A 12203-nucleotide genomic window follows, 5' to 3' on the forward strand; every position below is an offset into this window, starting at 1 on the left:
TTGTACTTGGACCAATGACCCAGCACAGGTGGGAAGCTGGACAGAAGAGGTTCAGACTAAAGGCAGTGAGACCACTTACCTTTTCTATTCCAGGTGGAAACAAGAGACGCAAAGATCTTATTTAGGAGATGGCCAGGGGGATTAAAAAAAAAAAAAATCCGGAGACTTTAACGAACTGGAATGCAAAAGACAGGTGGTTAATTATACACAGGGTCGAGGGTGAGGTGGGAGATGAGCGAAGAGGAAGGATAAACAATGACTCGAAGCCCGAGCCTCAGTGACAGGAGTAAGGAGAGTGGCAGGAAGTTGGTTCTATTGGGGGTGAGGGGTGAGAGCGTGAGGCTGGATTCAAACTTCTCAGGTGCAGTGAAGACAGCTCGCTGGGCATGTCCGTCGTGCAGTGGAAAGCCTGGGGGGTGATCACACGGTAGCTTGAGCAGCAGGTGTCTTGTTTTTTTTTGTTTTGTTTTGTTTTTGCGGTACACGGGCCTCTCACTGCTGTGGCCTCTCCCGCTGCGGAGCACAGGCTCCGGACGCTCAGGCTCAGCGGCCATGGGGATCTTCCCGGATCGGGGCACGAACCCGTGTCCCCTGCATCGGCAGGTGGACTCTCAACCACTGTGCCACCAGGGAAGCCCAAGTGTCTTGTTTTTTTAAATGATGTTTTTATTTGAATAGGTTATACTATCACATTTGGCAAGGTGAAAATGAATTCCCCGTCCCAGCCCTGGTTGCCTAATATTTCTCTCTAGAAGGAACCACTGTTTCCAGTTTCTTGAGTATCATTCTAGAAACATTATATACGTATGTTTTGTGTGTGCGTGCCGCGCCATGCGGCTTGTGGGATCTTAGTTCCCCAACCGGGGACTGAGCCCGGGCCTTGGAAGTGAAAGCGCCGAGTCCTAACCACTGGACCACCAGGGGATGTGTGTGTTTTCAGGCCCCCAGGAGGGTTAGGTATTTTTGTGTTTTTAAAGGCTAGAAGGCTTGTGTGTCTTTGAGACAGAAGGGAAAGAACAAGAGAGGCAGAGACTGAGGAAGAGGAGTTACTGAAGCAAGGGCTGGAGGAGGTGAGAGGATGCAGATCAGTGACGCAGGCACACGCTTTAGCAGGAGGAGTGGACCCTTTTCAGAGCCAGGCGGGGCAGGCTGATGGCAGTAGAGGTTTCTGATGCTGCATCAGAGGACCTATGTATCCCGGTGGAACGGTGGCAGAGATGTGGACGGAGGTAGTTCAGTGGTCGAGGCAGATGGCAGAGAAGAGGTAAAATAGCCACTGCGGCTACTAGAAGGTATCACAGCGCTGTCAGATCCAAAAAAAAACCAATCCAAAAAGGTTTATTTTGATAATTTATAAAAGGAAAATCACCCTAGCAACTTAAAGTTATTTACAGATTTAAAAATACATTTACAGAAATGTGTATACATCATATTACATTAAATAGCTTTAGTTAAGATGTTACAGGTAGTGTTGGACATTCACAACAAAACATAAATCAAGGTCTAAACCACATAAATGCCCTCAAAGCACACTCAAAAACCACTGGAAGATGGCCCAGGAAAAACTGGCAAAATGAGCTTTCAGAAACCAGCAGTAAAGATGGTCACCCCACTGGTTGCAGGTGCCGCGGAAGTAAGAACCTTGAGCTGCGACCAGACACTTATGCGTAAGACAGAGAGAAAACATGTGAGAGTGCTTTTTTAAAATTTAATTATCCTGGTGGAGCTCACAGAACACAGGACTTGAAAATTTATACTCTGATCCACATGAAGGTGGGATGATGTGACTTGTGACTAATTGGGCATCATACTTTCTTTGGCAGGTTACATGCCAGTCAGTATTCCAGTGTGCTGGGAAGGGAAGCGTGAGGGGCACGGAAGCCATGGCTGTGGACTGCGCTGTCCCTGCCGGCTCAGGGCTTCATCCACTCGGTAACAGCCCCAGGGGAATGACACCATCCAAAGCCTTGGCGTTGACCCTGGTCTTGGATGTTGCCTCTGGGAAGTGCTGGGCACTGTCCCTGAAGCCAGAGAGGGAATGCCTGGCAGCTGCCTGGGCATGCTTCCCTCAGTGAAGTTGCCAGGCTGAATGATACCGTGGCTGGCAGCTCCGTGGAGATGCTAAAGTTTGAGAACTAAGTGTCAGGGAATGTTGATGACAAATAATTTTTTTGAGGAAAGTGTACAAAAAAAGGTGTTTACCAAGACCTGAGAATTATTATCCAGCTTAAGCAAAGGTATAGAGGGGTCCGTTTCTGCTCGTCCCTTTATGTAGAACTCCCCGATTTCAGATTGCCTGACTTGCAGCCGGCTATGTGACCCTGAATTGTAAGTTCCAGCAAATGTGTTATTAATAATTAAAAACAGCTACTTTTACTAATCTGGCAACTAGTGACCTTTCATGATCACAAGCCTTAAAAGTTTAATACAGTACAATTTTTTCTTGTATACAGATTGCTTACACATTAAAATATCAAAGGCACTGTAAGGTTACATAATAAACAAAGATACATTGAGACAGGATTATTTATTGGTTCCTTCAGTTTCTGTGTCCATGGTGATCCCTAACAGCCCAGTTTTGTACTTCACCTTTGGCGAACAGTGTGAAGAAAATGGCACCAAATACGTTGACAGCAGCAGCAATGCAGAAAACAGTCTGCCATTCTCCAATAGTGTTCTGCAGAGAAATAAGGAAAAAATGCAAATGAAAAAGGATTTTGTTTGTAGTCTGCTTTAAAAGAAGGTGGTGTCACAAGATTGTTTTTATATGGCAGTAGCGTTATTCATAAAGACTGGAGACAACCCAAATGTCCATCAACAGTGAGATGGTGGCATATGTGTTCAATGGAATACTTAGAGCAATGACAACGAATGACCCACAACAACATCGATAGGCCTCACAAAGAGTGCACACTGAACGATTCCATTGATATAAAGCCCATCATCAGACAAAAATAATCTACGGTGTTAAAAAGGATAGTGGTTCCTCTTGGTGGGGGTGAAAGAGAAAGGAAGGGCTACCTGGAGGCTTTGTGAGGGAGATAACGTTCTGCTTCTTGACTGGGTGGGCACTGGTCACACAGATGTACTAACTTTGTGAAAATCTGTCCAGCTTGTATACTTAGGATTTGTGCATTTAAAAAATGCATGTTAGGGCTTCCCTGGTGGCGCAGTGGTTGAGAGTCTGCCTGCCGATGCAGAGAACGCGGGTTCGTGCCCCGGTCTGGGAAGATCCCACATGCCGCGGAGCGGCTGGGCCCGTGAGCCATGGCCGCTGAGCCTGCGCGTCCGGAGCCTGTGCTCCGCAACGGGAGAGGCCACAACAGTGAGAGGCCCACGTACCACAAAAAAAAAAAAAAAAAAAAAATGCATGTTACACTTCAGTAAAAAAGTTTACTAAAAATAAAACATTGGCATGTCCTCAACTCGTGTGTTACTAGGAAAGTATTAGTATTATGCCTGCACATCATCTCCCAAGTTCTCAGGTATGGGGTGTCAGGGGCAGATCAAGTGAGGATGAGTTAAGATGGACACTGAAGTTCAATTCAGCCTGGCCTGAAAGATCCTGCAGGGCTCTTGAATGGCACACAACACAGAACATGGAAGGGATTTGTCAGTAAGAGATCAACAAGACACAGTGTGTAATCCAGTGGTATAAAAATATCCCGTAGTTATCTAAATCTCTGGGTCGTGTGACTATCTTTAACAACGTTTTTTTTTTTTTTGATTTTCACAATTTCAATGTAACCAGAGTGCTTCATTTGCAGCAGTTAGAACAGAAAAAACCAAACAGCTGAATTGGCAATGAGGAAGAAAAAGGAAAGGCACCAGCAAGCTGGCATGAAGTCATTTATTTAGGAAAAAAGGAAAAACACAGAGAAAGAAAGGAGCACTCTGCGGTTAATTATACTTATCTGAGATGAATGTATTTTGGTGAAAAAAAAATCTTAGAAATCATCTTAAACTTTAGGGACTATTTAGATATGCTTGCTAACAACGTGTTACCACCCTAGAGTAGAAGTCGGTCAGTAATTACTAATTACATCATATACCTGAGAGACAGGTTTAAGACAGCTTCTTAGGATTCTAAGAAAAAGCTGCTCTGTGTGATGTGCAGGATAAAATAATACCTCAGCGTTATCTGGAGGCAACGGGTGGCTTAAAATCAATCAACTGTACCAGAAATCGCACAAAGCTCCTAGTTTGTTTTTTAACAAAAACTCCACCAGTTTTTAGAGAATGCTGTTTTGCCTGTAACAGAATTGAACCTCAGACACACTTTGACCTTTATTTCATTATTATTATTATTATTATTATTTGGCCACACTGCGAAGCTTGTGGGATCTCAGTTCCTCGACCAGGGACTGAATCTGAGCCATGGCAGTGAAAGTGCCAAATCCTAACCACTGGACTGCCAGGGACTCCCTGTTTCATTATTTATTTATAATAAATAAATTATAAATTATAAAGTGCAGTAAACTTTAATTGTAAGCAATTACGATTGTACAGGTAAATGTGTTTTTCCTTTTTAAAAATAATGGCCTTTTAAAATAACATTAAACAAATGCTATAACAACAGATCTGAAATCCAGTTCAGTTCCCACTTTACAAACATTCAAGACTTGAATTCAGGAGTCCATATCCTCCCAGCAGAAGTGCCAGGACTAGTGATCATGAATGAAATTACTCATGGTAGTGTGCTGACTTGGGTTCTTGTGTTGCCACAGTGCTCCATGAAGATAAGGGTCAACATCTGTGATGGGACATACTGAGCGGTCCCAGCATTCCTTTCTGTTCAGTGAGAGACAACGGTAACTCAGGAGGCACTGATGCACTTGAGTAAGGAATTAGACATGGTAGAGCGCCACCTGCAGTGAACACCCCTGTGTCTGAAGCCAGAGTATCTGGTAATAAGACAATTTGTAGGCATATACTGAAATTCTAAGGATTAGTGTTAATTTCATCACAGAGGCAAAACAGAGGAAATTCAGTCTCTTTTAGAGGTTTAAGTCAGCCTCCTGAAGAACACATTTCACTAGCCCTTTAGATTTTCTTAAGCAGTAGAAAACTGGAGCTGGAAAGGGCCTTTGAGGTCGCTGAATTTGATTTCTTACACAATATAACTCAGTGTCTCTGCTTCAGGCCACACCAACCCCGGGCCCGCCGTGTTTCTGGGGCCTCAGTGCCCTGACACAGGCCAGATGCCAGCCCTTCCCACACCCTGGCTCACTCCTCCAGGCTCCTTCCCTGCACACTGGTTGTTCCCTCCTCTGTGTCCACAGCAAGAGCATACATTTTTTCTGCAGTTTTTGTCACACTGTACTTTCATTACATATAATCTCCATTTTTTTTTTTTTTTTTTTTTTTTTGCGGTACGCGGGCCTCTCACTGCTGTGGCCTCACCCGCTGCGGAGCACAGGCTCCGGACGCGCAGGCTCAGCGGCCATGGCTCACGGGCCCAGCCGCTCCACGGCATGTGGGATCTTCCCGGACCGGGGCACGAACCCATGTCCCCTGCATCGGCAGGCGGACTCTCAACCACTGCGCAACCAGGGAAGCCCTTTTACGTATAATCTCTAAATAATGCATTTCTCAAATGTAGGATCTTATCATTTTGCCTTTGAATCCTTAGTATCTGTCACAGTAATAAGCACTCAAGAAATGCCAGTTGAATACGTTTGACCGTCTCAGGGCTCACGAACTCAAAGGGCAGCCCATTCCACACAGTAACAGCTTTAAACAGAAAACTTGCCTTTTGTCTCCTCGTACCTTCTCTCCACCTGGCTTTGTGGAACTACCGAGAATAAGTCACCATCTTTCAAATATGTGAAGACACCTATACGTCTTCCTAAGTATTCTACTCTTCTAAACGTTCTTGATTATTTCAACTGTTCCTATTCATTCTCACCTGATTTCCTGACACTTTCGTGGTTCCACTTCTGGAATAATTCTACATTGCCAATATTTATTTGTTCAAACCAAAGATACAAGTTATTTATCTGGTATAATATCACAACTTTTAAGTACTTGTGTGGTTTCAGTTACAAGATCTTCATTTAACTTAGTTCTGTTGTTCTGTCTAAAATTCAAAGTGTTCTTTGAAGAATATACTTTCCTACCTATTATGGTATTTAGCTTTTTGTTGCTGTAAATAATTGCATAAGAATAGACATTCAGAATTTTACCCTTAATTAAAATATACTCAACTTTGACACAGATGTGCAGCTTCAAATGAACTGTTTAGAGCTTTTCAGTTTATAGGCAAATTATCTACTTACCTCAGGGGTCAGACTTCTAGCAATGATGGGCCCAATCATTCCAGGTATAGTGGCAAATGTATTTGTGATGCCCAGGAGGATACCAGCATACCTGCAGAAACATTTTCATAGGGGTTTATAATTGTGTTATACATTTTTTGGGGGGGCGGGGGGCACCGCGCAGCTTGTGGGATCTTAGTTTGCCAACCAGAGATTGAACCCGTGCCCCCTGCAATGGAAGCGCGGAATCCTAACCACTGGACTGCCAGGGAATTCCCTGCATCACACATTTAAATAGCTTCTGTCCATAGATAGCTAGACCATTCCCAGGCTGTATTCTTGTGAAATTTTATGTCTAAATGAAACGTCTTACTGAAATAGGACTAAATATTTGGGGAGTGAAAAACTTACATTTCAATAATTCTAACATCATATAGAGAAACACAGCCATTGAAATGATCCCTTTTACAGTGAAATAGAAAAGTGCTGAGATATGATTTTCATACAAGGCTGTATCTAGATAGGAAGCTTCATGTGCCTTAAATTTTTTTAAGTTAAAAGGAGAATTTATTTCCTGATTACAAAATTTAGGTCATTGTTAAAAATTTTAAAAGAATATTACAAAGAAAGTAAAATTACTTATAATCCTTCTATATAGAGATAATCAACATTAACATTTTGGTAAATATCCTCATTTTTTTTTCTGTATATATTTTTAATATATTATAGAAATGAGATCATACTGAACACACAATTTCACAACTTACCTGTTCAATTTATTACGTATTTTCTTGTCGCTAAATCCTTGCACACTGTCCCAGAAATAGACAAGTTGGGTTTATATATATTGTAGTGTATGACAAACATGAATTTTGAACTCTGTCTTTTCCAAATCTTTACTGTCCTCAAAGCTAGTACTTTGTGTTTTAAGAGGTACTTGTTCCCTAATTCAAGTTTGCTAATTCTGACTCCATAGTCTCCCTGAAAACTCATGTTTTATTCCTCTTTATTATTTCCAGTAGCCAGTGCAACATCTATGCTCATTCAATATATGCTGACCACAGAAGTGCGTGTGACCCGCAGGTATTCAGGCCCACGCGTGGTCCTGTGAGGCTGCAATGCAATGACTGCTGGAGCTTGTCCCACAGAGACCAGCACCCCTTCTGCGCTTTGGCTCCAAAGGGTCGTAGAGTATGCAACATTTTGGATTACATGCTAGGGTTGCTGAACATTAATTTAAGTTGTGTGTATCGATAGTTGTGTGTGTCAATTGAAGAACCTGGGATTTTGTCCTGTAGATGGCCCTACATTCTGGAGTTTGTAGACTGAGGCATCATTTGACATAGAGTTATGTCCCCTGTATTTTCTGCACACTGGTAGTATCTAGACTCGAGATCCTAAAGGGTTCATTAGATTTAGGTTTGATATTTTTAGCAAGAAAACTTAATGGTGGTGGTGGAGTTAAAAACTAGTTAAGCAGGGACTTCCCTGGTGGCACAGTGGTTGGGAATCCACCTGCCAATGCAGGGGACACGGGTTTGGGCCCTTGTCCGGGAAGATCCCACATGCTGCAGAGCAACTAAGCCCGTGCACCACAACTACTGAGCCTGTGCTCTAGAGCCCACGAGCCACAACTACTGAGCCCGCGAGCCACAACTACTGAAGCCCGCGCACCTAGAGCCTGTGCTCCGCAACAATAGAAGCCACCACAATGAGAAGCCCATGCACCGCAACGAAGAGTAGCCCCCGCTTGCCACAACTAGAGAAAGCCCGCGTGCAGCAATGGGGACCCAAGGCAGCCAAAAATAAATAAATTTATTAAAAAAAAATTAGTTAAGCAAGTAAATGGCATTTATTAACTTATTTTTCATAAAAGTCACCTAGGTATGTTCAAAGTCCAATTAGAGCTTTTAATTGTTTAATGAGATAATCAGTATTATAAAATTGGGATCAAAATTAAAGAAACTTGATGTTTATTAGACCATATAGTCTTACTGTGGGCTAATACTATTTCTATTGGGGTTTAGGAGCCTCAGTACCTTGGCTGCAGACTACTTATCTGAAATTGCTCTCCCCATTTTAGACATGGAAAAGTGCCTGCAGTGGACTGAACTGTGTCCTCCCCCAGCCCATACCTGCAATGTGACTGTATCTGGAGACAGGGCTTTTAGGAATTAATTAAGGTTAAATGAGGCCATAAAGGTAGGGTCCCAACCTAATCGGATTGGTGGCCCGACAAGAAGAGGAAGAAAGAGAGATCGCGCTCTCTGTCTCTGTGAGCACACATGGAAGAAAGGCCACGCGTGAGGATGCAGTGAAAAGGTGGCTGTCTGCAAACCAGGAAGAGAGGCTTCACCAGAACCTAACCCTGCTGGCACCCTGACCACAGACTTCTAGCCTCCAGAACTGTGAGAAAATCAATTTTTTTTTTTTTTTTTTTTGTGGTACGCGGGCCTCTCACTGTTGTGGCCTCTCCCGTCGCGGAGCACAGGCTCCGGACGCGCAGGCTCAGCGGCCATGGCTCACGGGCCCAGCCGCTCCATGGCATGTGGGATCTTCCCGGACCGGGGCACGAACTCGCGTCCCCTGCATCGGCAGGCGGACTCTCAACCGTTGCGCCACCCGGGAAGCCCTCAATTTCTGTTTTTTAAGCTACTCAGCCACGTGGTATGTTGTATGGCATCCTGAATTGATTGACACAGTGCCTAAATAAAATATCCTGCTTAACCTAATTCAGTTATCTACAAACATCACAAATTTTTATGTTGAAAACTCGTGTATACAGGGTACAATAACAAAACCACATGGCACAGATCTTTTTGGCTTATGCCCTTTAGGGAGCTGATCTTAAATTAACCAAGCTTGGCAGAACCTGTCCTTTTTTTTTTTTTTTAAACCATTAACACCTTGGCAGTAGGAGGAAGTGACTGCAATGTTGCCAGGCCTTTTCAGTGACAGATATTAAGTGCAGATGGATGCTGTGAAATTCTAAATGTCAGCACCAAGAAGCTCATTCAAGTATTTATATTACACTTGGCCAGGAAAGGCCATGAAAGATTGATGAGAGCCTGGAAAAAAAGAACATGCTGTATGGACTCAGTTTGGGTTCCGTGCTATTGGAGTCCTAGACTTCTGTGGGATTTATGGTTAAAAATCTATCCAAAACCCTTGAATCTGGGCAACAAAATTATCCATAGAAAATATCCATTTTAGTCTACAGAAGAAAAGGCTTAGAAAATACCATGTAGACATATTTATATGCTAAGAGGAATACTGACTGCCTACTGAAAAACCTTATGTCAGGCAGGGTTCTAAGTATTTTATATAATTTATCCCACTTTAATAGTAAAATTAACCCCAAGAGGTAGGGATGATTATCTTCATTCTATAGGTAAGAAAGAGAGACTATAAAGTGTTACCCAATTTGCCTGATTCCAAATCCGTACTTAATACTGGGATGTTATATCTATAATGCTGGGGCTTGTGGTGAAAAACTAAGCAAGAGAAAACTGATCTTTCCTTCAGATTGAAATCAGTGATGACCGTTTTCAATAAGGCAGCATTACAGATATATAAAATGTCCATCAACAGAGGAATGGATAAAGAAGATGTGGTATATATATACAATGAAATGTTAATCAGCCATAAAATAGAATGAAATAATGCCATTTGCAGCAACATGGATGGACCTAGAGATTGTCATACTGAGTGAAGTAAGTCAGACCCAGAAAGACAAATATCATATATCGCTTATATGTGGAATCTAAAAAAAATGGTACAAACTATTTACAAAACAGAAATAGAGTCACAGATGTAGAAAACAAACTTATGGTTGCCAGGGGGTAAGGGGGGAGGAGGGATAAATTAGGAGATTGGGATTGACAGATACACACTACTATATATAAATAGATAACTAGTAAGGACCTACTGTATAGCACAGGGAACTCTACTCAGTACTCTGTAAAGACTTATATGGGAAAAGAATCTAAAATAGAGTGGGGGGGGGGCTTCCCTGGTGGCGCAGTGGTTGGGGGTCTTCCTGCCGATGCAGGGGACACAGGTTCGTGCCCCGGTCCGGGAAGATCCCATGTGCCGCGGAGCGGCTGGGCCCGTGAGCCATGGCTGCTGAGCCTGCGCGTCCGGAGCCTGTGCTCCACAGCGGGAGAGGCCACAACAGTGAGAGGCCCGTGTACCGCAAAAAAAAAAAAAAAAAAGAGTGGGTAAGGAGTTCCCTGGTGGCGCAGTGCACTGGCAGGCAGACTCCCAACCACTGCGCCACCAGGGAAGCCCTGGCATGCATTTTCATCTTCTTTTGACAATAGCCCCAGTTTCTATTTAATGATCCCGTTTTCCTTCACGGCCAGTTTGAGAGAGCATAGTGGGGCCCTTGCCAGATTCCAGAGCTCTGACAGACTTCAGGCACCTGATCAGTCCCAGACTACACTGCAGCTTCATGAAATGGAGTGTGTGGCTTACCACCCTCCTTCTGGCTGGGTGGCTGCTTAGCCACTTTTACATTCCTTATTTTTATTTTTTACTTCCCGTATTTATTTACTTAGCTTTATAATAAAATCACATTAACTGAGGCAACCAAAGTACGTATCTGTTCTCTGCAATGAGTTCTTTTTCCTGAGTTTTCAAAATAACTGCTAGTGCCGCTTCAATGACCAATCTTTAAGATCTTTTAAATAAGTCATTGAGAGGCACCTTGATGTAGCAGAAAGATCCCGGGACCACAGAGCTGGAAGACCTGGATTCAAGCCTTCGGTCTGCCGTTTGCTAACTGTGACTCTGCAAGTCACACAGCTCCTCTGTGCCTGAGTTTCTTCATCTTCCAAATGAGTTCTTTTCTTTGTGTTCACATCTTCACGTGTTGTGTGGACGTCACCAATGGCTCCCTCGGCATCCATTCCCATGAGGCTTAGGGGCACTGACTCCTTCACCTCTAACTTTAGGGGCAGGTGCTGATTGTCCTGAAGTCTAATGGCATTTGCCATTCCCTTGGCCATGAGGGTTGGTTCAGGCGTGGCTATGTGACTCAGTCTGGTTCCAAATGAAGCCTGTATTTCCATGATGGAAAGAGGAAAAGATCATTTTCTTTCTTGCTTGATGTGAATGAAGAAGCATGTAACCCTCGTTGTTACTGGCAGTCATTTCACTGTACGATTTTATACACAGATCCAGCCTTAGGATAAGACTGGTATGAAAGGCAGAGTAGAGAGTGGAAAAGAAACGAGCCTTGGGTAAGATTAGTGGGCAGCTGGATATCAACTCCTGCTTGAAGCCTACCGTCTCTGGACTTGACACTAATAGATTATGATGTTTAGCCAGCTTGAATTAGGATTTCCATTCCTTCAACTAAAAGTGTCTGAGAGATAACACAGCCTGGGCCTCTTTTGTGCCAAAACTCCCAATTCCCAGATCCCTTTGACTCAGCGTGTTAAAATCTCAAGCCTAGATCAATTCAACGGCACATTTTCAGTCCTACACTTGGGCTGCTGAATAGCACTCAAAGGAAAAACCACCTTGTAAACTAGGGAGAGCACACGACTCCTCTCCAGCTTCAGCTGATCCTCATCGATGCCCCAGATCCCTTCTGTGAGTTCTTAGTGACTATTTTTCTCAGCAGCTATTTTGAACTTTTATCATTCTCAAGTCTTTTACTCTACTTTTTTTTTTTTTTTTGGTACACGGGCCTCTCACTGTTGTGGCCTCTCCCATTGCGGAGCACAGGCTCCGGACGCGCAGGCTCAGTGGCCATGGCTCCCGGGCCCAGCCACTCCGTGGCATGTGGGATCTTCCCAGACCGGGGCATGAACCCGTGTCTCGTGCATCGGCAGGTGGACTCTTAACCACTGCGCCACGAGGGAAGCCCCCATGGAGGTATTTTAAAACCACAATCCTTGGCTTCTCAACTCACCTGAAAACTTTTCTTCAACTGAACCC

At 43.7% G+C, this 12203-nt stretch overlaps 1 protein-coding gene across 2 annotated transcripts in view; it reads right to left on the reverse strand.

Annotated features, from left to right (window-relative positions):
* Positions 1-1343: 1343 nt before the first annotated feature.
* Positions 1344-12203, reverse strand: part of SLC17A5 (solute carrier family 17 member 5) — a 48570-nt gene continuing 37710 nt past the window's right edge. Inside the window, exons 10-11 of one of the 2 annotated variants that reach the window (XM_082633862.1) lie at positions 6279-6369; positions 1345-2677 (exon numbers count right to left, since the gene is read on the reverse strand). In XM_082633862.1, coding sequence (XP_082489988.1) covers positions 2540-2677; positions 6279-6369 — 229 coding nt within the window. In that variant the 3' untranslated portion in view covers positions 1345-2539. Of the gene's footprint in view, positions 2678-6278; positions 6370-12203 lie in introns of both variants that reach the window. The other variant, XM_082633863.1, reaches the window with a different exon arrangement.

Source organism: Mesoplodon mirus (genome assembly GCF_964341445.2).
Source record: "Mesoplodon mirus genome assembly, chromosome: 10".
Taxonomy (NCBI): Eukaryota; Metazoa; Chordata; class Mammalia; order Artiodactyla; family Ziphiidae; genus Mesoplodon; species Mesoplodon mirus.